Source organism: Crocodylus siamensis, chromosome 11 (genome assembly GCF_052110815.1).
Source record: "Crocodylus siamensis isolate JL-2025a chromosome 11, ASM5211081v1, whole genome shotgun sequence".
Classification (NCBI taxonomy): domain Eukaryota; kingdom Metazoa; phylum Chordata; order Crocodylia; family Crocodylidae; genus Crocodylus; species Crocodylus siamensis.
In genome coordinates, this window is record NC_143405.1 from 48,250,568 (window position 1) to 48,277,383 (window position 26,816).

At 49.5% G+C, this 26,816-nt stretch overlaps 2 protein-coding genes across 3 annotated transcripts in view; both read right to left on the bottom strand.

Annotated features, from left to right (window-relative positions):
* ABTB1 (ankyrin repeat and BTB domain containing 1) overlaps positions 1-981 on the bottom strand; it is a 37,286-nt gene extending 36,305 nt beyond the window's left edge. Inside the window, exon 1 of one of the 2 annotated variants that reach the window (XM_090021958.1) lies at positions 786-981. In XM_090021958.1, coding sequence (XP_089878084.1) covers positions 786-841 — 56 coding nt within the window. In that variant the 5' untranslated portion in view covers positions 842-981. The remainder of the gene's footprint in view (positions 1-785) is intronic. The other variant, XM_090021957.1, reaches the window with a different exon arrangement.
* A 3,460-nt stretch (positions 982-4,441) lies between these two features.
* PODXL2 (podocalyxin like 2) overlaps positions 4,442-26,816 on the bottom strand; it is a 47,332-nt gene continuing 24,957 nt past the window's right edge. The window contains exons 3-8 of the mRNA XM_090022369.1: positions 21,551-22,413; positions 19,853-19,927; positions 13,981-14,137; positions 12,455-12,516; positions 10,004-10,183; positions 4,442-9,135 (exon numbers count right to left, since the gene is read on the bottom strand). Coding sequence (XP_089878495.1) covers positions 8,926-9,135; positions 10,004-10,183; positions 12,455-12,516; positions 13,981-14,137; positions 19,853-19,927; positions 21,551-22,413 — 1,547 coding nt within the window. The 3' untranslated portion in view covers positions 4,442-8,925. The remainder of the gene's footprint in view (positions 9,136-10,003; positions 10,184-12,454; positions 12,517-13,980; positions 14,138-19,852; positions 19,928-21,550; positions 22,414-26,816) is intronic.

Consider the following 26,816-nt stretch of genomic DNA (forward strand, 5'->3'; position numbering starts at 1 on the left):
AAACCCGCATTTCTCAACCCGCGGGTCACAAGAATATATGAAAGGGGTGTGAACAAACTTTAAAAATGGAGAGAAATGTCGAAAGCTGGCTTTTCCCTTGCAGGCTGTCAGCATCCCAGCCTGCAAAGAGTTGCTTGGGACTCCCCATACCGCACCCCTCCCCATCCCACACACTGGGGGTGGTGGGCTGGGAGGGGCACTGGGTCGGGACTGGCCATCGATGTTTACAAATGGGTCCTGGTACAAAAAAAGGTTGAGAAGCACTGGTTTAAACTCTCCCCGAGACTTTCATCAGCCTGACACAACGCAGACCTGACACCCTCACCTGCGGCAGGTACAGCAGGGGCACGGGGGCCGCTGGCACCTGCTTCTAGGAAGTGTTGCCACAAGCTGAAGCCCCCTCCCACCCCGCCCCACCTAGGACTGCCTGCAAACAGCACCCGAGCACCCCGGGGCTGACAGACCCTGCCAGCACCAAGGCGGGGGGCAAGGCAAGGAGGACTCCAGACCTGCCCAGCTGACACAGGCTGGTGTTAAAGCTATTTCAAACCAAATCAAGACCAGCGGTGGGGAGAGACGTTCACAGACCCCTCCTCCGGGGGGCGCCGGCGCAACCCCGCCGTCCTGGGGCAGGGGTGACCCCCCGGCGGCTCCCCCCGCCGCGCTGCGCCTCTGCAGGCGCAGGAGTGCCCCGAGCAGGCCCCGGGGAGGGGCTGGAGGGGAGAGGGCAGGGATCGGGGCTGCCCCGGGAGAGTCACCCCGGCCCCGGCGCCGCTCGGCCTCACCGCACGCGGCTCACGTCCCCCTTCTTGCAGCTCGTGAACAGGTCGCTCGTGTCCATGGCCGGGGCGAGGGCGCTGCGCGGCGGCGCCGCATTGACACTGCCGGGGGGGCGGGCGGGACCGGGCGCGGGATCGGGGCCGGGCCTGGCCGAGCGGCGCCGAGCTGGAGGGCGCGGATGTAAACACTGCGGCGAGCGGGCGGGCGGGAGCGAGCCCCGCCCCTCTAGAACGCTGCTGACCAACGGGGTTCTAGGCCGGATTCTAGAACGCCGAGGGCGGGCGGAACGTTGCGGGGGGCGGGGTTCTACACCGGGGGCGTGGCCTTGCTCTACAACCCCCCCAGGGGCGGGGCTGCCGGGGCGCGCGAGAGGACGTTGGGGCGGGGCTCCGGACTGTGGGGGCGGCCCTGCGCTAGAACGTTTAGGGTGACTTGAAAGAACATTGGGGGGCAGGTTTTAGACCCGGGGGGGTCATGACCTGGCTCTAGAACATGCCAAGGCGGGGCTTTAGCACACCGGAGTCACATGGTGCATGGGGGGGGCGGTTCTAGACGGGCGTGGCACTGCTCTAGGGTGCCTAGGGCAGGTGGTGGGGGTGGTGCTGGCAGTTGCTCCGGGTGGGGGGGTTCTAGAGTGAACTGTGATGGGGCGTTGCTTGTTCTAGGCTGCAAAGGTGTATGCATGGGTGCCGACGGCGAGGTGCATCGCCCCAGGTTAAAAAACATGTATTTTTCTCTAGTTAAAAAGAAACTAGCCATCTTGCTAATGCGCGAGGGGCCTGGGGCTGCCACATTCAGTGCAAGATTGAAGCAAAAACCAGTTGAACTTCACTGGAACGAGTGACAACCGCTCTGCGGGGCTGCGAAACAAAAGCTGCCTTACCAGGAGCGGCTCACACACCGCAGAACTGCAGATTGAAGGCAAGACGATTAAAAAGAAGTGGGCTCCTAACACCGGTGGAAGAATTTCGAAGGGATGGAGTAGATGACAACGGGCCGTGAAGCCAACGGGCGCCCTCAGCACTGCCAAAAATGCTGCTGCAGCTCTAAAACAGTTGATTTAAACTTTTAGTGCATCAGGATTCAAAGAGGGGGTTAAAGTGTACCCCCGCCTTCCATCTACTCCTGGGGGCATAGTCTGCACAGGCTTTAGATGTGGAGCTGGGGTGTTCCCCTCAGTGTTGGGCTCCCAGGGGGTGGGCAGTGTCCTAAACCACTAGGAGCCCCCTGCCTAGTGCCCTAGGTCACCCTGCAGGCTTCCAGATGTCAGCAGAAAGTCACATGCACTCTAGAAACGGGGGCCAGGGTAGGGTCAGTGCTGTGGCAGGTGGTGCGAGGGGCTTCCACGGGGCTCTAGAACAAGAGTATTTGTGCGGTGCTCTTGCCCTCCACATTCCTCGTGCTCTGATTGGCCAAACAATATTCTAGATCTCATTAGCAAGGCATTGTCATGATGTTCTTCATCTGCTCATTTGAGCCTCACTTTACCTGCTAGAGAGGTTCAGCCTCTGTAAGCAGCTCCTTTTCCTCCTGCACATTTGTAGGCATCACTTGCTTTCAAGTGGTTTTCTCATGTGTTGAAACTAACCCTAAACAATGTAGCACATGTGCCTGCACAGAGGTGTGACTGTGCTGAAACCTAGAACAGAGCCTCAGACAGAGCCAGAACAAGCTTTGAAAAGCCAGTAGTAAAATGAAATTCTGCAGTTTTTACCAGAAATGAAAAGGTCCCACTTGCCAGGGATGTGTAGGAAACTCTTCTGGGAAGGAAGGCAGAGTTGAAACTTTCCTTTGAAAAAATGAAAATAATCTAACTGCTATGGGCTGACAATAAATGCTGCAAGTAAGATCTAATGCTGTTTCCCCAGACAGCAAAGCAACAGCTTTAGTGTCTCTGCTGCTGCTCGTAGTTTCCCCTATCGACAGCAGATTGACATTAACAAGTCTTCAGTGATTTTTAGTGCTCAGCCCCAAGACCAGGAGGCAGCAAGGAAATTAGCAGTAAATCACGTGGCAGGCAAGGATTTCTTAGGGTGGTATTGCCATAAGAAAACTTTCTGGACCATCGTGGCTACAATGTCGCTCTTACACTAGGGTAAATCATGGTAATTTCATAATGTTGCTGCTTTGGAAAGCTGTGAGTGGAAGGAGATGGGGAGAGGCAACAAGAATGAATCCACACAGAGACAACTGGAAAACTGGAAGTGGGAAAGAGGCAATGTTAGGGAGACTGAAGCAGAGTAGCCAGGAGAGGAGCTAAATAGTGTCCCAATGGTATAAAGGCGGGGTGGTAGGTCTTGGGCAGCCTCCACTCCTCCATACGCTTGCTTAGGTGTAGGAGGTCGTGGTGTAATGATTGCAGGACTCTATACAAGCCGATTCATCAGGCACCTCGCTAGACTTCTTAGGCACACACCATGAGAGGATCAACAGTTGCCTACTATCATCCCAACAGACACAAAGCTGGCAATGCAGGCAGAGCTGAAAAAACAAATGCTGCTGGGAGGTATGGGAGAGGAAGGCCATCCATTTATCCATAAGCAGGAGGCTGACAGGAAAAATAAGCCAGTACATATGATCCAAGCACAATACCTGGTAGAAATTGCATCACGGTCTTCTTTCTCAGCAAGTGGGAATTGAATTAAGTGTGCATTTCTCACTAGATTGTTTTCCCAGGGTTTGCTGAAGCCTCCTCTTACCTTTTGCACTGGCCTTTGAGTAATAACATTAGCTGTCCGTTTAGCAGGTGTGTTGTGAGCTTTCTTTAGCTGTGCTGTTTGGTCAGCGAGACAGAGAAGAAGAAGATAGATGACTCCATCGATCTGCTACTTCTGTGGCTCCAGGGTTAAATTCCGGAACAGGTCTGACAAAGAGGTGCCTGGGCTCATCGTAGTCCCTTACTATACAATGATTGCAACAGTATAAAAGGGTCCAGCTTTGCTTGAGGGTTTAAACCCCTTCTGATGTTTTCAGATGAGGAAAAAGTTGCATCAGAAGAATTATCTAGCTAGGGGAAAGGTTGCTGCTCACCTTGGAATAGTACTGGGTTCTACCTGGTCCATTTGTTACTCCCCCAAAGAACTAATGTCACACACATCTCCTTTACGCCACAGTTGCTCTTGGAAGAGAGACATGATCATCTGCCTTGCAGCTTCAGTGGCACAGGCCGCAGTACTAGAATGGCGGGGAGGAGTGGGTAAATGCTAGACTTTGTGAAAGGCACGCACAGGTGTAAAGGTAGTTTCTTGGATGGCATGGTTAGGATGTGGAAGGGTAGGGACAAGCACTGCAAACCAGGCATGAAGTCAGACTCTAGACCTGTGGCAAAGAAGACGAAAAGACCCTGGTCCCACTGTAGGATGAGGGTGGTTCCAGGAAAAGCTGTACAACCTTACTGTTTGAAACATAGAAGTTGGACCAAATTGTCCAAACAATATCTTCCCTCCCCCCACATACTGCTGCCTGGGAGCTGAACTCTAATGAACAGTGAATTGAACAGTGTAAATAAGGCAGAGTAATGCTTAAAAACCCCAGCCTTTTGCTTTAGAGGGGATTGAGACAGCTGATCTTATTTTCTGGGGGGAGTGAGTGTATGTAAATGAGTGTCCACATACAAGCAACTCAAACAGGGTTGATCAAGCAAGACTTCTCACATGCAGCCAAGTGTTCAGACACCGGGGAGGTGCGTTTTATTGCAAAGAAAACAAAACCGTCCTGCCCTTGGACAGGCCAGGCCTAAGTGCTTCTAAACTTTCTTCAGCAACAATCCCAAACACATACAAAGGGTGACTTCCTGCAGCGTAGTCCAGCAGAAGCAAGAACGCTCACCTCTATCTAAGATAACAGCTACTACCCTGGTTTTCAGTAGTCACAAGGGCACACAGATCCCAGCTGAGTTCGAAGGGAGCAGAGCGTGTTCCTTGGCTTTGAAAATTAGGCCATATGACTCCCTGACCCGATGCAAAGCAAAATTACTTGTTGCTGTATTGCTGGAAAATGTGAATGTGCAGTAGGCCAGCAGCCTGCCCCTTGGCTACTCAGAACTGGCTTTGACCACTGAATGTATAAACTGCAGCTCCTACCGGTTGGTTAGCCATTCTCTCTTTTCCTCAGACAGCTAGTCCAATAAAGCACCATCCTTCTGCCCCACCCTCCCTGCAAAACGAGATCTCTAGTTTAAGAGCCTCCTTCATTTCCATACATATGCATCTCAATAACTGGTGTGTTTTCAGGAGACTGATTGGATTGTGATCCTCGGTGTGTCTACACAGGATGCTAACTGCGCAGTAACCTAATTCTACTGCACAGTAACATGCAGGGCAAAACCTGTGATGGTACAGGACTGTGTGGTAGTATTAGGCTACTGCACAGTTAGTGTCACTAAAAATCCATGCACTGGCACTACTGCGCAGTAACACTAGATACTGTGCCCTGATTTAGTACTTGGTTATGCAAGTACTAAACTTAATGTGCAGTAACTATGGCGCATTAATGAACATGTAGACGCACCCACTAACTGCTGCCTCCAGACCCCAGCTAAGAACTCTGCATGGGCGTTTCCAAACAACCAGCAACTCCCTGTTGCTTTGCAGAGGTAAGACAAGGACGGGCTTACATACCACTTGCCTTTCCTCCTCTCATGTTATTCCCTCCACTCAGAAGCATTTTTGAGAGCGACACTACATGAACATGATTCACACGGCTGTCAGCTGATTAAGCTAGTAAGGTCCCAGGAAAAATGAACTTCTATCATGAAGAGGAAAAAAATAGCCTTAGTATTCATTTAATCTATAACTACCAGCAGCCACCAGGTGGGAGTGTGAGCTAAAACATGGCAGATGGGACTGTGAAGGGAAATACAGTACAGTTTCATTATAAAAAGCCCCTGTGGGATTGGGAGAAACATTTGTTAGAAGAGGGTGTTTGCTACAATAGGGTTAGTCAATTTGCTGCATCATCATAATGAAAAAAATGGTTTCCTGCTTTTGGGAGTGTTAAAGCTGGGGATTGCTATACACAGAGGTTATTATAATAAGCTTGTACTGCAGTTATTCAGCTGTCAGCCTGACCTTATTGCCTGCGTGGTGCTTTGAAGAGGACCCCATTCCCAGCCCAATATTGAAGCTTTATGTTAAAATGCTTATTTGCTGGCTTAGTGTCCTTCATGCCATCTCCATCCTTCTGTCAGCTGCTCTTTCTAACATTGACCATCCCAATTCCAAACACCTTTAAGAGAAAACTTCCCATTGCAAACAAAAAAACTAAAGTAGCTTTTCTTCCTTCTTTTCCAAAGTTGGAAATGCAAAGACAGAGCACAGGGGCCTTCAAGGAAAGCCCCCATTTATGCCTGCCCCCCTGCAGGTGGCTGCAATAAGTGCTCTCTGCCTGTGAAAGACCAGCAGGACCAGGAAGGACTATGCACAATGCAATGGACTTCAAGATTCACGGTCCCAAGACAAGCCAAGTGCAAAAAATTAAACACGGGAGGGGGGGCAATTTTAAATTTCTATTTAAAAATAAATGCTATTAACCACAAGGTATCTGGAGACAAGATAGGCCAAGCCTGTCTTCTCACAGATCGTGATCTGAGGCACGTTCTCTGGCCTCTGTGACAGATGGAGAGCTAGAAAGTCGTTCTCAGCACCCCTCACACTGCAAGGAACTGGAGTCGTCAACTGGCAGAGCTCAACAGCTGACAGCTTTCAGAGATGGAGTTGCTGGTGAACAAGCCTTGATGACAACCCTTTAAAGTTTGGTGATTGTGTGTCACCTCAACAGATGCCACCATACATCACAACTGGGCTCAAATATGAACTTATTACTTATTAAAATAAGGTTTCTAAGCACCCCTTGCCACTGAAGAAAGAAGGGAGGGAAACCAGCAAGACAAAACAAGGTGCTGCGTGAGTGTCCTAATCTGTGTTTGATGACATATGGGTTTGTCTCTACAGTGACCATGGTGTATTAAAGACCAATTTACTGAGGATTACCAGACTTTGAACACTGATATTGTGACAGTGCCCACAGGTCACAGCCAGGCTAAGCCCACGATGCTGGATGCTACGATGGCACATATTTTAACTGACTGCTTTAGTGTGAACATTTACATTTCATAGAGCACCTCTTCTTTCTGAAGGACATCACAGTGCCTTAAACATGGTGACTGAGTGCACGTGCGGACAGATGGAAGTCAGTGGGCGTTCTGTCACTACAGGACCCACACGTGTATATGGAGAGAGTCGCTCATACCACCCGTCATCAAAAAGCAGTCATCTCAGGGGCAGAACAGGACAGCCCTTTGGTCCTACTCAGCAACTGCACCCAAGAAAGTGGGAAAAGCAGCAAGAACACCATCTCCGACTAAAACTGCAGAGGGAATTTAGGGGGTGATCACTCTCAGTGAAATTTGGCTAGACATCCAGAGCTATTATCCTTACAATGTAGCTGCATTATAGTTTTCTTGATTCCACAGCACGCACTGGTCACTGGCTGTGTTATTCAAACGAAGCGATTCAGGAATCGGTTTGTGTGAAAAATGCTATGCAAGCTCCTTTGTGACTTTAGGCACTCACATACTAGGGATAAAGCATGCTAAAAGATATACACACATAAAGGGAGAGATTTTAAGTGACAGGCTCAGCGTTAGGCCCCATTCCAATATACTGCCCATACAATGATTCCCTTAACGACCAAACATTAACCATATCTCACCAGTAGGTGAGCAGACAACCACTCATAGGTTTGAAAACAGATGAGGAGAGGAATTTGTTTTCGAGCAACATATCCCCCATGCACAGAACAGTGAGGAGAAAAAGAGGGACAAAACACAGTGGAGTTTCAGATGTGGGGGCAGTAGCTCTCCAGTGATTTTGGCAGGCCTGGGAGCACAACTATGCATATTCAAGTGCCTTTTTCATATTCATATGTCATATGCATATTCAGGACCCTCTAGGTCAGAGCCGCAGGGAGTCAGAACCGTTTGCTCCAGGCTCACCCATGAAGCGTTCATCCCAGAGGCCCAAGTCTCATTCTGATCTCACGTTAATTGATTTTTATACTAGTCTAAATGCAGCAATTTCAGTGGAGTTGCTCCTAATTTACTCCACTGTGAGTGAAATCAGACTCTCCGCCATAGGAAGAGATCTGGCAAAGACTGAAGAGGAACTGGGAGTATCAGTCTCTGGATATTACTGGTACCAGTGAAGGTGTCTCAGCTGCTTTGCATGTTGATCTCACAAGCTTGACCACAACTGAAGGCCACGGCTAGACTTTCCCCCACTCTTGCCCCCAGAAAATGGGATAGGAATTAAAAAAGAGAATCTGAGATTTAGATCGTGCCAGTGAAATGTCCTCTGTCCCTCAGGCTGCCATGGCTAGAGCCTTGTAGTGGCTGGTCAGAACCCTTTTCAGGTCCCTCCTCACACTGACATCCCAGCAAATGCTTTTCGAGACAGCGCTGAATTATCTGCAGTTGGCCCAACAAGCCAGGCTAAAGTGCTCAAACTTTGCAGGATTAACAAGGAGCCTATGGAAATGGGAAAGGGGTTGGGGCTGGGAGGTAAAGGAGAGAGAGAGATCACAGGGGGGCATCTGGCTAGAATTGGGCTCCAGCACTAGAGGACATATATGTAGAATGCAAACTCTGCCTGGAACATCAGCTAAATCTTAGCTTCCCCGAGTCCTAAAACGAGATGCACGTTCTCCTGCCACGGTGCCTGCTGGCTCAGATTCTGTCAGCCCCACCAATACAAATCCAGGTGCCAGAGAGGTCTGGCCTGCTCTTTCCTGCTGGATTATACTTCCCAGAAGCAGGCACTTGGAGGCAATCTTAACCTGGTTGTTTTGCTTCCCAGACCCAGCCACTCTCAGCCACTACCGGAGAGCTACAGGAAGTGCATTTAAAAAAGATGAAAGCAGTGGCGCTACTGATAGCAACACACATATACACACAAACCCCACCCGCCCCCCTCCTCTGACAGCAACCCTCCTCATGCCAGGACTTGGATGTGGTCTCAGGACCCCAAGAAGACGCGCCCATAGAATTGACCTGTCCCAAGCCTGATAAAAAGTTCCTGAGAAGCCAGTCTGACCACATGGCCCTGAAGTCAAGCCAGGATACAGATCTCTGCTGGATGTTTCTCTTCTTTAAAGGTGTGTGTCTTCCTCAAACACATCTGTGTCCTCGCTTGCCTGCTTGCTGATCAGGACGTCCCAGCTGTCAGGGCCATTGATGGCGCTCCCGCCATTCAAACTTGGCTTTTTCTCCTGCATCTCTGACTGGCTGTCGCTGGCTACGTCCAATGTGGGGTTGTCATGGCAGCCATTCTCAACAAAGCGCAGCTCCTCGCCATGTGACTGGAAGGGAAGGAAGAGAAGGCCCAATGGGACACAAATTGAGAGAAAAATATGCTTTTCAAAAATGCAGAAGAATCATAGAATCATAGAAGATGAGGGTTGGAAGGGACCCCAGGAGGTCGCATCTAGTCCAACCTCTTGCTCAAAGCAGGAACATCCCCAACTAGATCAGCCCAGCTCAGGTTTTGTCTACTTGCGTCTTAAAAACTCCCAAGGATGGAAATTCCACAATCTCTCCGGATAGCCCGCTCCTGTGCTTTATTAGGCTAGAATCCAAATCCCATTCCTGTTCTAGCTGATAAGAATTTTTGCCTGTTCACTGGAAAAGGATTGACTAAAGTTTGTTCACAGCTTTGTCGGGAAAGACTACCTGCCCCTGGCTCTTGGGATGGTACATGGACCTATGCTGAAACCAGAAGACAACACTTAACCTATATGAAATGCAGGCAACTGAAGCCATAACCTGAATAGAAAGGAACAGCTTGCGGTGGAGAGTATCCCTCCCAGCATGCTATGTACTTTGGCTGCTTGGGTCCCAACAGGGCATGGGGAATCTTGGCATCTTCGTGTTGGGCTTGGCAGGTAGCCAAAGTGGCCATATTCAAAATGGCAGCAGCCACACTGAAGACCTCCAAGAGATGCATCTAGCCCACCACCACTGATAATGGGGTATGTCCAATAATGAAGCCCTATTAGGCTCCAACCTTCTTCTTTGGGCACATCCACTGGCTCATAGGTGATCTCACTTCCATGCTTCTACCAAACCCCTATGGTGGACTAGGAAAAGGCACTACTTGTCCACTTCCTCCACCCAATACCCTCCATCTCAAAAGAAAATGTGTCTTTAACCCGTTCCTCATCTGCTCACCATGTTCTTCATCTTGGGCAGGCGTCTCTGCCAGCAGTTGTAGATGAGCCCAAGGATGATGATGATGGCGCAGATGGAGCCAATGATGACCAGCACCACAAACAATTTCCCATAGTCACTGCGGGGCTGGCTGGGGCGGGACTGGCAGCTTGTGGTGGTCGTGTAGTTCTGGATGCCAATCTGAGAGTAACCAAGAAGAAAGGCATGATAGACTGCTTGAGGGTAAAGGAAGTCCTAGTCACTGCTCATTGCACAGGCTCCCCCAACACAAGCTCACAGCCACTAACAGGCATGAAAGCTATACCAGGGAAGTGGGACTGAACCTGATAACAAATGTGTCACACAGTTGGCAGGCAGAAAGCACATGACTCAATCTAATAGGGTCTACAGATCTTTGGCAAAACCCTGACCTCTTTCTGCTATGGACTGAGAGTGGGTAGAGGTCCTCTTGGATTGCCAGCAAACAAGGAGTCACCTCCCTGCTCAGAGCTCATGCAGGTATGTGAGGTGGGGTAGCAAGTCAGTGGTTTGGAGCCCAGGACGTGCTCTAGAAATGGCTACCTGATGGGTAGAGAAAGGCCTGGGGGAAGTCAGGCAGGCAGCACAGCAACATAGCATAGGAGTCAGGAACTGTATGTTTAAGTAAAAACATGTAGCCTTTTACTCTAGCCTAGAGTCACAAAGGGACAGGAGTAAAGATTGGGGTACAAGTGTTTCCTGAAGAAACGCTGGTATCCTGTTACTACCTGAGCTGACCTACTTTTGCCAGCTTACATTTGGGCTCTGGATATTCCAGAGGCCAACAGGATTCATAAGAAATGATCCATGGTACAAAGCTCTAATTCAATCTACAACTCAACTAGCTGGCAAGTAAGTCCCCACTTTTTTACAGGGAGAACCCAGGGATAGAAAGGGCCACAGTTTTGGCCATAGTTACCTGGTGAGTCAGGGTCAGTGAAGCTAAGAATGGAGGGTTTTCCAATCCCCTGTCTTCTCCCCTGGACTATGAGAAGGACTGCCAAAATTTAAACAAAACCCTTGCTTGCTAGAAACTGGACATCAGCAAACACGACTGAACATTGCTGACTGCTCACAGTGACTGGGCAGATTTCAGAAAGGCTATGTATCAACTGAGTAGTAAGTATGAAGCGTGTAAGAGAATATCTTCCCTCTTCCTTCAAAGCTTACGATAGCACAAGGTCAATGTGATGAACAGTCTCTTTCATTATTGATAGGGCTGGAGCGTGAAATCCAGGTGGTGTGGCCGCTGGGGTAGAACAGGCCTCACTGTCAGATCCTTTCAGGTAGCTTTAGCTTTCTATAACCAACAATGGTCCAACTGTGAGCCAATATGAATGCTTCTCTTGGGTTTTCCATGGAAAGGCCGGTTCAGGTTGCTGACACTTCAGCTGCATGATTTCAGCAATGCCCCTAGACAGGCTCTTAGCACTTTCACTGGTGTAAGCCAATCAATACCTCACTGAACGCTTAATTTGCTTTGTCTGGCTACACCAATTTGTTAGGTCAGAGGCATGCATCTGCCAGCACACTCCGGGCCCAATCCGGTGGTCACTTACACTGGCATAAAACAGAAGTAACTCCACTAACGCCACCAGAGTTACACCCACTTAAGGGAGAACAGAATTGGGCCCCTTCTGCCTTCCAGTTCAATGGGGCAAGGGAATGGTCTATCCTGTGCTCTTCTCTTCCCTGCTTCAACCTTCATCCAAACTACCTAGGGTCTCTGGGGAACGAGAGTTTGACGAGTACGTGAGGTTGGCAACGGCATTCTAATACTGCCACCCAGTCAGCAGAACAGGGCCTGCCAGCCCAGGGAATCTGACAACAGGAAAAAAAGAAAAACCACACACATGCCGACAGTTGCACACACACACATGCACACATGTATGCATGCGTGCACACGCGCACACATGTATGCATGCGTGCACACGCGCACGCACACACAACACAGATTTTCCCTATATAATGAAAGCAATCAGAATCTAGCTCTGAAGGACATCCCACCCAATGCGGTCACCTCACCCAAGCTGTTCAGCAGAGGCTGTGACAACTGGCAACAGGATAAGGAGTGCCTCCCTAGGCTGGAGGCACACTGAGTTAGGCTGACCTTGCCAGGTATAATTTACAGAGACCCACACTGGCATGCTGGGAAGCAATTCATCCCTGTGGGATCCCCAAGATGTAAAAAGCAACTTTAAATAGTGCTTCCAGAAGGAGTGGATGACCCTTAAATCAGCCACTCTTAATGGGAACTGGCATTTGGTGACTCTGCTGTTCCCAGGGCAGGAGGAGGGTGTTCCACCAAATTGCCAAGTCATCAGGTGGCTTGTGCTGGGTTCCCAGTTAAGAGAGAAACATGGTCCCAGTTTTCTCAGAGTCTGTTTTAATCACTTCTCCGGCTTTTCCAAATGTAGCCAGACGAGGTCTTACCTCAGCTAAGCTCCTCTTCACGTCCCCCAGGGCTGTGAGAACATCTTTTGTAGGAATGACACCTGGTGGGAAAAGAACTGGACATGAGGGAACGAAATGGTCAGCAGCACTGCCTATTCTGCTCTAGCTCACTTGTTCAGACAGGGCACATGGGTGTCACATAGGAAAGACAGGGTGGGATGTGAGAAGGAAAGGGGCATTTTATAAGGCAAAACCTAAGAGTGAATCTAGCTGAAAATGCGGGCTAGCTAGAATCCAGGAATCATGGTGATAACTGCTGTGCTACCAGCTCTGACCACTCATTTCAGCCCGGAGCTGCAGCACTCCCAGCTGTCCCAGAGTCCTTGCAGAGCTTTGCTGACACAGTGCTGTCCTGACCTGCAGCATCCTTAAGCACATGTGTTGTGCTGTGTAGAATCCTCTTGCAAAACAGCCTGCCAGGCATGATGCATCCTGCAATGCCTTTTCCGTGCTAGGGAGAGACACTCACCAGCACTGAGCAGCTCCTTTCTCTTTATTTCCTCATGTGGATGCTCTCAAGTCAGGAAAAAGCATGGCTGGGCAGGTAGAAGTCAAGGGGCCCTGTTCCCCAATCATAACTAGCCCAGAAGCAAAGAAGGACCCTAAGGAGAACTGCATTTTTCAGAGCATAACACACTCCAGCCCTGGAAGTTTCTTGACTAGGCACTGAACTCTAGCTCAAGACTTGCCCAGCCTGGCTGAGCTGCAGAGCTCAGCTTCTCATCTCCAAAAGGCTCCCTCCAACAGAGAAAAAGTTTGCATTATGATTTTATGTACTTACCAAACCCTGTTCATTCATAGAGGGCATAATCCAAGGTGTTAAGAGACATGCGCTGATTTAAACCACCAACACAGAAAATACGATTCATCACCACTCCCCAGGGATGGGGGTGTACTTTGTAATGTTTGTGGGGTACAGTGCAAGTCAGGAATAGCAAGAAAGTAGGGCCTTTATGTCCCAAACAAGCAGCTCCCAGTGGATCAGAGCACACACTGAGCAAGCCAACCCAGTCTGGTGTTCAGTGTGTGCACCATGGCTCCGGTGACTCCAGCAGCAGGGGAGACAGCACTAGGAGACAGCAGAAGAAGGAGGGAAAAAGCAGGGGGGGGATGCCTGTCAAGTGTGTAGAAGTCTATCAAGGGAGTGTGTGAAGCAGAAGGCATGGAGGAGGGAAGGGAGGAAAGAAGAGGAGAGCAGTGCTAGAGAGAGAGAGAGACTGAAGGGCAGGAGGAGAAGCTGGGATTTCCCGTCACTGTCAAACCAGCTGCAGGGAAGCCCAGAGGAGTGGCACGGGGTGAGGAGGAGGCATGCACAAACACACTAGGGATAGCTAATGTGGAGACCACTGTACTGTACCGTAGGAGGGACTGTTGTGCCATTGGAAGTGAGAGAAAGATTGAGACCAAACAGAGCAGGGAAAGCTCCTTCCAGCATTACTAAGGCTCTCTGTTGAAAAACGTGCTCTCCCCCTAACCTCCCCCAACTCTTCTTACTCAGCACTTACCCTGCTCCCCTGCCAAGGTCATTAGCAGGTGCTTGTCATTCTCATTGGGTTTGCTCAAAGAGATCAGCCATTGGCCCTGCAGTCCATCTGTCTGCCTGGAGAAGGCATCTTCAACCAGAGCCAGGAGCTGTGGACCCCTCTCCAGCCGGAACTCCTCCTGCAGAGACGGACACGAGAGCTGCTTCTCCCAGAACAAGAGGAGCCAAGGGTACTGGACATACTAGATCCATAGAAGCAAATGCAGGATAGAGCAGACGGTCTAGGGGTGAGTGAGCACGGCAGCAGCCCTGGATGCTGACTTAGAGGGACACAAAGCTGGTAGCTACCACCCTTGCCAGCCCAGCCACCACCTGGAGCACAAACCTTCCCAGATACATCTCTGGGGACTGAATGGGACCTTTGATGGGATGATTTGGGGCAATTACTGGGGAAAGGACCTCAGGAGCTCACAAGCTGATTTAACTCTGTCAACACAGTGAATCTGGCACTTCCCAAAGCAAGTACCTTGTGCTGTGTGTGTGTGTGGCAGGGGGTCCAACATGACTTTTACAGCCTCATCCCCCCAGAGGCCCCTTTATGGCCTCATCCACCCAATCCTCATGCTGTGTTTTCCTTTGCAGCGCCCTTCACCCGCAGCTGGGGAGCACCCCTCCCTGCCGTGGGGTTGGGACCCTGGAATTACTTCCCTGGGCACAACTGTTTTCTCAGCTTGCAATAAAAAAATAACTTCAGGACCAGGAGGAAGGTGCTTAAATTGAAGGAAAGACTTTGCCTCTCCCCGCGCCCAGGGCTGGTCGGGGACCCGGCTTAGCCTGACACGTTCCATCCCTTGGAGGCTCCTTTTCCACTTTCCCACTCTTGTGTTTCTATTCCTGTCTGTGGTTGCCATGCCAACCCAAAGGCCACACGGATGATTAATAAATGCTAGCGCTCCTGGTTGCCATGGCAATCCCAAGCGCTCAGGGCAGGCATAGGTCTGAGCAGTGAATGGTCTAATTGGAAAAGACACGAATGACTCGGGCCTGAATCACAAGGGTCTGTCAGTGCCTTGTCTCATCAGGTTATGGATTCTGGCTGAGGGAACGTATGCAGCAAGGCAGGCAGTCGGGAGAGGCACGGGGAGAAGGTCCTGGCAGAGGCAGCTCCTCTGCTTTCTTTCTGGGGTCTCCCACCCACAGTCTGGACCAGGCAGGCAACATACTATGGCTGAGCGGCCAGTTCTCTGCATTGCAATGTAATGGACCAAACATCAGCTCTTGTTACACAGCTTAGCAGGGATTTAAGAAACTGAGGCTGAAGGGCAGGCATCATAATGAGCCTGTGGAAAGAAGCTGGGCTGCAGCTCTGCAGAGGAGGACCTGGGAGTTACCGTGGACAATAAGCTGAATATGAGCCAGCAGTATGCCCTTGTTGCCAAGAAGGCTAACGGCATCCTGGGCTGCCTTGGTAGGGGTATTGCCAGCAGGTCAAGGGAAGTGATTATTCCCCTCTATTCAGTACTGACGAGGCCACATCTGGAGTACTGTGTCCAGTTTTGGGCCCCCCACTACTGAAAGGATGTGGACAAATTGGAAAGAATCCAGCAGAGGGTGAAAAAAATGGTGAGGGTCCTGAGGGACATGACTTATGAGGAAAGACTGGGGGAATTGGGCTTATTTAGTCTAGAGAAGGGGAGACCAAGAGGGGACTTAATAGCAGCCTTCAACTACCTGAAGCGGGGTTCAAAAGAGGATGGAGCTGGACTGTTCTCAGTGGTGGCAGATGACAGAACAAGGAGCAATGGACTCAAGTTGCAGCAAGGGAAGTTTAGGTTATATATTACGAAGAATTTTTTCACTAGGAGGGTAGTAAAACAGTGGAACAGGTTACCCAGAGAGGCTGTGAAAGCTCCATCTTTGGAGGTTTTCAAAACCCGGCTAGACAAAGTTTGGCTGGGATGATCTAGTTAGGGATGGTCTTGCTCTGAGCAGGGGGTTGGATTAGATGTGACCTCCCAAGGTACCTTTCAACCCTGACTTTCTATGATTCTAAGAAAGATGGAGATGGAATAGTTCTATTAATGGAGGCAGCTTAAATATATGGCATTGGTGCCCTTCCTGCTTGGCTGGAAAGACTGTGGCCACAACACTGCTGTAACATGGGGCAAGGACAGGTCTCAGTGCTGGAGTGGACTCAGGTTCAAAAGACTGGTGAACCAAGGCAGAGCAACGAATGGGCATGTTCTCCAGTAGGGCCAAATCCTGCAGACTTTACTGGGACAGATGTCCCATAGATGCCAATGAGAATTTTGCCAAAAGTGAGGCTGTTGTGTTGGCTCAGTTTACAGCCCAGCAGGAAATTAAAATAGACTGCCTACTTAGGCTTATCATATAGAGCTTGGTCAATGTGGGTGCTAGAGGCAAAGAGTCCACAGCCCAAGCCTTCAAGATGCTAAGGTCCTTCATTTCCCACTGACCTCGGAGGAACTTTGGGCCACTCATCACCTCACAAGATCCAGCCTTTAAAATGATTAGAGATATTTGCAAGGGTTTTATCCCCAGTAAATTATTTTAAATAATCTCCCTCCCATTCCCATTCACAACACTTAAAATATAAGCGCTCCCTTGCAGCATTGGAAAGCTAAACATCACAACCCTAGAGTATGGGAGTCAGAAAGCAAAACTGAAAGAATTGGGGGAAGTCAGCTTAATTCCGCTGTCTAGATTGCCTGCATTTCAACAGACAGCAAGCAAACTGCTTCAACTGCAGCGTGGAGGTAGGATGGGGGAGAAGGGTCTGATTTCAGTTTCAATCATATTAAGCGATAACAGAACGCAGGGGAGGGAAGCCATGCTGGTGTTAAATATTTATGTTGACATGTGTCTTCTTGAATAAGAAAGGGAACAGCGTAAATCACTTGTTGGGAAATATTTGCTTTGAAACATGAAATCAAGTAGAAAAACAGTTTGAGTCTTGTCTTCCTCAGGGCAGCTTCTGTGTTTGGGAGGGGAGTAGCCAAGGACTTGACAGCAAGGCACAGCTTCAATGAAGGTGGCTTGCGGTTTTTTATTTTCACTTCTCAGCTCCATTCCTGTAGTTAAAATAAAGCGTTTGCAAAAATCCAAGGGAGGAGAGTTACCATATACCGTTCAATTAACAAGCATCTGTGTTTTGCACTGATACCTGAGGAAATCTGATGGTGGCCATGGTGGATGGGAAATCATCACACATCAAACTGTAAATGTGTGTTCCCAAAAAAAGGACTTAAAATGATATGATAGAAGCATGGATCCCTGTTAGCTAAGTCAGGAGGCTTAAAAGAAATAAGAGGCCTTCTATCCCTTCAGGAAATCAACGCCAGTCACTCGATATAGTTATTGTTTCCAACAAGTCCCTGAGGGCTCCGATTCTCTTTCTAAGAAGACACCAATATACATAGGCCAGTGCTCAAGAGCAACCCTGTGACAACAGAAGCAAGCTTCTTAGTCTAGCATGGGGCCCTAAAATTGCAAAACAGAAAGAGCAAGCCATTTAAACTTCCAAAACAATAAGATATTAAAAAATATTTAGAAAATGATGACACCTGGACACTTGGTCCTGCTTACAGTAAGCTGCTAAGGGCATGAATAAAAGGCCCATAAGAGCTCTGTAAAGTGATTGGGATCTATTAATAGGGATATACATGGAGCGCTGGGCTCATCAATTAACTGCAGCTTTATGGGGCTGATGCGCAAGTATTGGATTAGCAGACCGTGTCTGGTTAACTGCAGAACCTGATAACAAATAAGATAACTGAGTGGGAAGAAAAGACACTTAAGGAAGATTTAAGGGGCAGGTGGTTGGCACTTTGAACCTTTCACTCTGGAAACAGGTCTTTATTTCTCTGAACTCTCAGAAAGATGTGGGTGTAGATAATCATACCTCAAAGCAGGAGGAGAGGAAAACAAAACAGGCCTTGAAATCAAACTCTTATCCTGCTATAAACCCATGTTAGCAGGGAAAGGACAGTTTGGACACGCTGTTCTCTAGTTCAGGTTGGGACTAAAGGTCCCTTCTCCTGGCCGGTGGCCATCCAGGTAAAAATTCCAAGCCTGGGGTTACCTGTCCACAAGTGAAACTGATTCTGATCTCCCAGGCTAGACTGGAGTTATTGTGAAACTAAGAATAGTTGCAATGTTTGCCTTCACAGTTACTGTGCTGTCAGCAAAAACACAGGGCCTGGCACAGCCTGGGATGCTGAAAGTATAGAATATGAGCACGAGTGAAGTATAACTACCAATTTGAGCACTGGTCTGGTAGCCAGGAACTTTTTGGTCTCCATCCAGTGATGACACAGCCTCATTCTAAGCTATGGGCAAAACACGTTCTCTACCAATAACTTCCCCCCTCTGTAAAATAGGAATAATTTTAGCCTGCCTCTCATGGGGGATGTGAAGATAAGTATTTGTAAAATGTTTTGAAGATGAAAAAGTTCTGACACCAAGCTTTATCTTTCCGGCTGGATGGTCCTATAGCTAAAAGCACAAGTGTAGGAGTCCAGGGATCTAAGTCCTAGTCCTTGTTTTGTCACTGACTGGCTGTCAGACCATCGGCCTGCCAGTTCTCCTGCTTGACCTTAAATTTCTTCAGCTGTAAAGCCTGCCCGATGTTTATTAACATCAGGAAGCTGAGGAGAGGCTTGACACAAAAAAAGAATGAACGGGATGTTCATTTTCATAAATGTTACACCAACTAGCACTGCAGTGAACATCCACAAATCATGACAACTGCAGTGTGGTAGTGCTGGAGTGATGTTGTAGCCATGAATTCCATGTTCTGGGATATATGGGGGAATATGTGAGAGACAAGGATTTTTGTAGGTGACGTCTTGTACTGGACCAGCTGCATGACTAGGATAGATTTAGGTAAGCCTGACTCAGCCCTGAAGAAGAATGCGCTGTGTTTGAAAGCTTGTTTAAATCCATCCCAACCATGCAGCAGATCCAAAAGATAATCACGTATGAAATCCTTCATTCTCATGAAACAAATGAAAAGTTACCCAAAAGCCAGATATCTAATTTCCCCAATGGTTATGCACAAACCATTTTAAAAGGATGGTATTGCTCTTCTGTTCAGCCAATAATAAGAGAAAATAACTAAAAAGGCCTTTATAAATACTATGAACTGGATAAAATGCATTTATTCATTTCTGCAATATCTAGTGTTTATTGCCTGTGGTCTATCTACTGGGAAATGGAATTAAAAATGATTTTGACTGTCTCTTGAATTTCTGAGAAGTACTTTGAGACTCTTCTATGTAAATTGTGATAGGTCTTTCCTAGGTACAATTACCTGAAAAGGGTGGTCTCAAAATTGAAACCCCCATGCTCCTTGCATCAGTTTCAGGCTGATGTACAAGGACAAGTGAAGCATTTCTGGTTTTATGCCTTGTCGGTATATGTGAGGGTTTGAAGTGGCAATGCTGGGCACTCTTTGGGTAAATGCCTACCTGTGTACACAAGAGATTGGTCCAGAGGCCTTTACAATCTTCTTTGCCTACAAGACACTTGTAAAGGCCACCCAGAAAAAATTAGCAAGCATCCTTTTAGAAGCTCATTTGAAGATCTGTGACAAATACTTTCTGGGTTGAAAAATTCAGTTTCTAAGTCCTACCTCTACCCACCAGAAAGGGATGAGAGATGCACACCATATGCAAAAACTGCAGTTTCACAACCACAGCCATCACTGCACTATCTATTTGTGCCAGCCCTGGAAAACATCCTACGCCTCCTGGAATCCGTCACTCTAACAGACCTTTTGCTGGCCTCTGCAATAGTGACAGTTCAGCATTAGTATCTGACACTGTAAGTCCCCTTTCCTTTCGTTCTCGTCTGGTTGCTTGTGTCTGACTTACACAGTCGATGTTATCCGACATGTTCAGGATGATGTAGTTTTTCCCTGCCAGGTTACTCCAGTCCTTGCAGATCACCTAGAAAGACAAAGCACATATACAGCTGCGTCTGGAAAGAGAATGCATCTCCCTGCTGCAAGCACAAAAGCAGACTGAGGGGAGGGAGAGAGGGGCTGTGCTCTATGCCAGGCAGGTGTCCGAATCCTTGGAGAAACATATATGTGTTCCCATATCCTGTTTCTGGAGGGGATCCACTGCCTCTCACCAGACTGGAATAGACACACACAGAAAAGGCATTTCCTTTTTATCTGAACGGTGGTAGACTGCAGTCCTCTGAATCCACAGAGCAGGGACAAGGCACTGCCATGTCAATGTGCCCCAGTCCTGCCAGACTGGAGCTTTCTCATGAAGCAGTCTCTCCTCTGTGGCTTTACTGAGGCTGACAACAGGCACAGGGTAGAGCAATTAGAGCTAACTGCAAGTGATGGCAGGTGGACACCTATCTCCTTTATTATCTTGTGAATGGAGCTAAACACTAAAATGACTTAACCACTTATCCTTTTTTTGGTAACTAGACTCATTCTGTGGGTGGCCTGCACATTATCACACCAGAAACCCTAACCAGCAGCCTCACAGTCTTTACGTAGCTGCTTGAATCCAGGTCTTCCACAGCTCATGCTAGAGCTCTAACCACTGGACCAACCTCCCTCAGCCATAGGCATGTCTGTGTACAGCCCCCGGCCCCTCCCACCCCTCTAACAGCCCTTCTGAGAAGCCTCCCAGCAGAAATCTGCACACTCAGCCCTTTCACAAGCCTTGCACCTGGCCAGGCAAACAGAGGCAGCAAAGATTAACTCCTTCCTCCCCATCCACTTCAGAGGTGCTTGGACCACTTGCATGCCCAGCAAAACAGCCTGAAAGGTAAAAATGGGCTCACAAGGAGCTTTTGTTGCCCAAAGGCCAGGATAAGCATAGGCAGTCCTCAGAAATAGAAAAACTCTGTGCAAGGGTTTCTTGGTGACCCCTCAGCATCTGAGGTCTGGTCTACATTATGTAGTCTTGCCAAATGAACACTCAAAGCTGCTCCTTTTGCCAGCATGGTAACCACACGGAGAGGAAGGCAGCTGCTGCTGCTGCTGCCGCCACACATGACCAACATGGCAGCAGGCACGTGTGAACATGCATGTCCCTTCTGCCACAGTCTCTTCAGAAGCTGGTGACTTCTGAGGGTGCACTTCATGCCCTGCCAGCACAGATGCTTAGTAGAGTCGAGAGGTGTGAACAAGCTACGGTCTACCAACAGGCTGCCGCTGGCAGGTTAGCCTAGTATGCACAAGGCCTAAGAGGGTTCTGGCACTCAGAGGTGTAGTGTAACACCACCTGCAAGAGCACTGGGTTTACAGGGACTATGTATGTGTAGATGCAAACAAATTCAGCCGCCAAAGCTTGAGTTCTGCCAGCACAATGCTGCAGCGCATTACAGCGAGGAGGCATCCCCCGGATATGGCACAAAAGAAGGAAAACGTCCCTTGCAACATTTTTGGAGGGTTGCTTGAGGAAGGGGTGGGGAAGGAGAAATCCCCAGCAACTATTTCCATCAGCTGCATTTTGGGACAGCTGAAAGCAAGGACTGGCAAGGATGATGGGTTAGTAACTAGGCAGCTTCATGTAGAGCCCTCCCTCCACCCCACAGCATGGTACCTGAGGGGAATTCCAGGGCATCTCTGTTGGCATCACAGCTGCAGGACTGTCCTCAGTCTGTAGTGCAAAGCTGTCCTCCATCACCAGTGTAGTCACCAGCTTGGTGCTGTTCAGAGCAGGGGTTGGGGCCGGGCTGTCAGCACTATCCCAGGGAGCCGAGGGGGAGCCGAGGTCCCAGGAGCCAGGAGGACTCTCAGACACAGCCTTGGTATTTGGGGGACCACCTCCAGGAGATGCTGTTATCTCAGGAGCCTCCTCGGTTTGCTCCATTCCAGTCAGCATGGTGGGCTGGGTAAGCTCCCCGCCAGCCTCCGCTGTGGGATTTCCCAGCTCTGCTGTTGCTGTGCTCTCTGTGAGCTCCACTCCTGCCCCCATCACCCCTGTATTTCTGGAAGTCATCTCAAAAGGGTCTTCTGAGATTGCCTGGGATCCTGCAGTGGTGGTAGACAAGAGGGAGGACGCAGGCAGCAGACTTGGGCCCATGCTGCTCCCTAGGTCAAAGCCTGAAGAGGTGTGCTCAGGAGCAGAGTCCTCCTCCACCCTTTCTATGCTTCCCTTTGTCACAACCCCCAGCCTGCTGGAGGCTGTGGAAAGTAGGAGGGACAACAAGGAGTCCTCCTGGCCAGCTACTTCTGAAGACATGACCTTTGGCCAGTTGGTCTTGCTACTCTCTGGCCCTCCCCTTGAGTGATTTATGGGAAGCAGCCCCTCCTCTTCCTCTAGGGTGCTGGAGAAAGCCCTGTGTGGGTCAGGCTCGACCGAATCCGATGGCACGTGCAGGGTTGCACTTTCCCAGCTGTTCTTCACCTGGGTCCCATTCTCTCTCAGCAGGGACTTCTGAGAGGCCACCTGAAAGCTGTAGTCTAAAACAGACACCAGAGACGCCCTGTTAGGAATCTGTCACAAGCAACTGTGGAGACCTAGAAAACTAGGGGAGAGGCCTATAGATCCCTCCTCGTGTTCCTATCCTCTTAGCAGCACAGATTGCCGGGGACTTAAAAGCGTGGACTATTGGTCACAAAAAAATATGAGAGGGAGCTAGGTCCATTCAATAGCACGAAGTCTGTTTGAGAGAGATGCAGATAGAGGGAGGGCCACAGCATGTACTTTCTGCCCTAAGCCCACCTTATTCCCCCCAGCTCTTTCTCTACCAGGCTTCTCCACTGAACCTACCCACCAGGGGCACAACATTGGTGCTAGCTCTGATGGCAGTGTTTTGAGGGTGTGTTGAAGGCACCAGGAACCTGGCTGAGATCCAGAGATTTATTTCATACCGGCCTTGGACAGATACCAGGCTGCAACACATATTCACCCACTACCAAACTCAGGGGAAAATGAGCAAAAATCCTGCTCTCATGAGCATCTCCAGTGAAAGCCAAATGGACGTGGCTATCATGGAGGGCAAAATATGGGCTGTGAAGCCCCTCAGAGTATAGCTGTCACCTCACAAATGTCTCCTCATTTACCAAACTTCCAAGGCATTGGGGAAAGGAGGTAACTGAAGGGAATAAAGATGAGAAACAGGGGCTATGTTGTGTCCGTACATCTGCACCCCAAGACCTAGAAACCACTGCAGAGTGGCTGATCTGCAAAAGCAGATGTGTATGGTGTTTTGGGAAGAAACCCACAGCCTGGGAAATGTAAAAGAGAAGAGGTGCCAAACATCACAGCAGTGAAGTCAAATCAGCCCATGGCTCCTCTTCCAACCCCCACGAGAAACTCCGAGATGTCCCAGGCAAACACAGCATCTGTAAGATCAACTCCCAATTGCTGCCAGGCATCTGACTCCAGAGCCATATTCATCCCCAGATGAATCAGTCTCTCTATCTTGCTCAGAAAGCTGCTCCTATTAGTGCTGCCATATGAATTAAGCCCTTCTCCTCACACTAAGCAACAGAAAGGGGTCTCCCACACCTAGAAATGAATACGCTGCCCCCCCACCCATGGCCTTTCTCCAGGTTCTGGCTGTTATTAATGAATATAGAAGCCATCATCTGTCATCCCCAAGGCCTTGTCTCATCGCCTGACTGCCAAAGTGGACGCTTCATCAAGCACAGCAGGAGGCAGCTGTCTGGATGCCTTATAGCCTGCGCGTCTGTGAGAGGAGCCTCCGAATGACACTCCCTGCACTCGCGGCTGCTGGATCAGGTGCTTTGCTGGGGGCTGGGAAGAGTGTTACCCCTGCGAGCTGCTGTCATCTGGGATACTCCACAGCAGCTACAGCTCTCAATGATGCCCCTGCAACCTGCCTATTCTTGTCCCCCCTGTTTCCGCCCACAGCAAGAAGTCAGTCAATCTTTCCCCCCCGCTCATGCTAACAACAAAGGTGTCCTGGATAAATTCCCTAGTAGCTGGCAAGTGACTTCTTTCCATCTCTCTCATCATTAGCTTTACATTAGAAATCAGGCACAGCTGCCTCTTTTTTCCCCCCAGAGGCTGCTTTCTATGCTCACAGTGTGTCTGCTCCTGCAGCTTACCATAAATGTAAACCTACGGTTTTCATAACGGCCTGTGATGTGGGCTCACTGAGGGTCTCTCCCATCTCTGCCCCGCCACCCAGGGTCTTATCAAGAGCCCTACAGCTGGCCTCAGTGGACAGATTGCCTGACAGCCTGAAGGGCGCATGGCACACCTCCATGCTGCCAGCAACTCTCTTCACCAAGATGGTGCATTGAGTCATTGAAATGGACTGATGTGCAGCTCAGCTCAAGAGCACCAAAGCCAGGAGGAGATGAAGGCTATCTGATGAGCTCTCCCCTTTGGCAAAGCAGGGGCGGTTTGCTAGGATCCAAGATGGCTGCAAGAGCAGTGAGCGACCACACAGGCAATGAGATGCTCTTCTGCACCTGCAGTCTGGCCTCAGTGTTTCCAAGCACTCTCCTCTGAAGCCAATCCATCTGCAGCCATCCCTTCTTGTTTGCTGATGCATAGCAGCTGTCCCACTAGCCAGATGCTGCTTAAATGGCAGGACCTGGCACAGATCAAAGGACTGCAAATGCAAAGGCAAGGCAGATGCTAAGTCAAGGTCACTGACAAGTGGTGAAAGTTCAGTGCACTTTCCTGGACTCTCTCAGAGGCATTTGTACTTTGTGCCTTTGCTTCACTGCAAACTGCAGAAATCCTGCCTGCCCTGGGGCGCTGTGGAAGAGGAAGGTTGGCTTCTCCCTGAAAATTGAGGCATTGGCCATTGTCAGATCCTGGTCGACCAGGAGCAAGGATCTGCTGCTCAACTGGCCTGCACAAGCCTCTATCCAGCTCCTCTGCACCCCTCCCCAGGCTTCCCCACTTGTGGCTCCCGGCCAGCGAGAGAGAGGTGAGGGAGGATGGGGCACAGCAGAAAAGCCGGCAGATGTCCAGGGGCAGAAAAGAAGCAAGAACCCCAAGCAGCTAAAACCCCTCTTGGCACCTCCCCCTTTCTTTGAAGGCTGATTACTGGCCTTTCCGTAAGGCATTAAAGCACTAGGGATCAATCAGTTCCCAAAGGGTTAAAGCCCCATGTAACTCTCAGCTTCACTCATCTTTTCAGAACCAGAAACACTCGGGATGAATCCTCGGGGAGGCTGATGGATTGCGGCCTCCCACCCCGCCACCCAGATCAAAGCTCTCTGAGAACTGATCCGCTCCCTCTCAACAGGCTCCTGCTTTATTGGGCAGCCTCCAACTGAAACCTGAGCTGCTCCTCTGGGGCAAGAAGTCAGTGAGACGGAAGCAGACTCAGGAGTCCTCACGCTCAGTGCTAATCGATTTAACATTTCCACTTGCCACCAGCATCCCCACCTGCCTGCATGCTGAGCCCGGAGTCCCCTCCACGCTTGTGGGCGAGCAGGAACTCGTGGAGTTCTGGAAATCCTGGAGAGGATTCTGTGCTTTCAGCTACTGTACAGGAGGGTCCACCCCACAATGCTAAGTTCAGATGCGTTTCACTTTGAGGCTGCTGGTTTTGCTCTCTGCACAGTTCAGGTCCCAGTAAGGATTCAAACACCCGCTGAGTTCTGAGACCTGGACGTTTGATGGACTGACCTCTCTACCCATCAAGACCTAGCCATTTGGGGTGCCTCACTTGAATCATCTCAGAGATTTGCCTGATTTGAAGGGTGGGTGGTTAGCCAGCCCTTTCCAACCACCGGGTCTCTTCAAGGCATCTCCAGCTGAGCACCCTGAAATCTGCTTGTTTTTTACCCTGAGTCACAGAAGTCGGATGCAGAACCCGTAGGTGGCATCACGTCCATCTCCGTGGCATGCCCCCAACTGAGAGGTTGATCTCTTCAGTCTGTTCCCCAGGACTTTGTCCCAAACAATGGGGCTCCTGGCACTGCCCTCAGGAACCGCTGCAGCCTCTAAAATCTCACTGTTGGCAAATATTTCCCGATACCCTCTTTTTGCTCAGATTTACCCTCTCGCTCCTAGTCAGACTCCTCTCCCCTCCATGCTTCTTTAACCATGCTTTGTCTCTGAGCAATGATCCCTTTCACACATTTCCTAGACATTTACTAAGCATTACTTCCTATATGTGGGAGGATGCATTTGTCAGTGCGACTCATCCCTTCAGCATTGCTAATTTCTTCCCTCACCCCACACTTAGTAGCAGGATCCCAACCTTTCAAACAGCTCTGAATGTGTTGCCCTTTCCACCACCCTCCCCAAAAGCTAAAGCTTTACCCTGCCCTGACCCCGCCAAAGCCCTGCTGAGATTCTTGTCACCCTGCACTGTGGAACATGGAGTCCAGATTGACTCAAGTTACTTGCACTCATGCCACAGTGGAGGTGCAGGGTATTATGTGAAGGAGATGGGTATTAGGTAGCTGGCTGCAATGCCAGATTCATCGGGCTGGTTTATCAGCTCATCATATTTCAATAGGGAAGCAAAGACCTGTCTGGGGCCTAGAAGGCTGCAAGGGAGAGGGGAAGAGAAGAGGTCAGAAGGGAAGCAGGTGTCAGTGTCAGCTGTATCCCCTTTGTTACTAGTCTCCATTGACCTATTGCGCTTCTGTGTTATGTGGGTGTCCTGTTAAAGTCAGTGACACGTCAGGACACAAAACTGGGATAAACAGCCATGTTCGGAGATGCATTCGGCTTGGTAGAATCAGGGAGAGGGGGAACTAGAAGGGACCTCCAGAGGCCATCTACTCCAACTCCCTGTATTAGGCTGGATCATTCCTATCCAAACCATCCCACACAAATCTATTGTCTAATTTCATATATAGTCAATCTGAGATACAATCACAAGACATAGGTCCCTCAGCTGCCACAATTTCTGCTTTAGCAG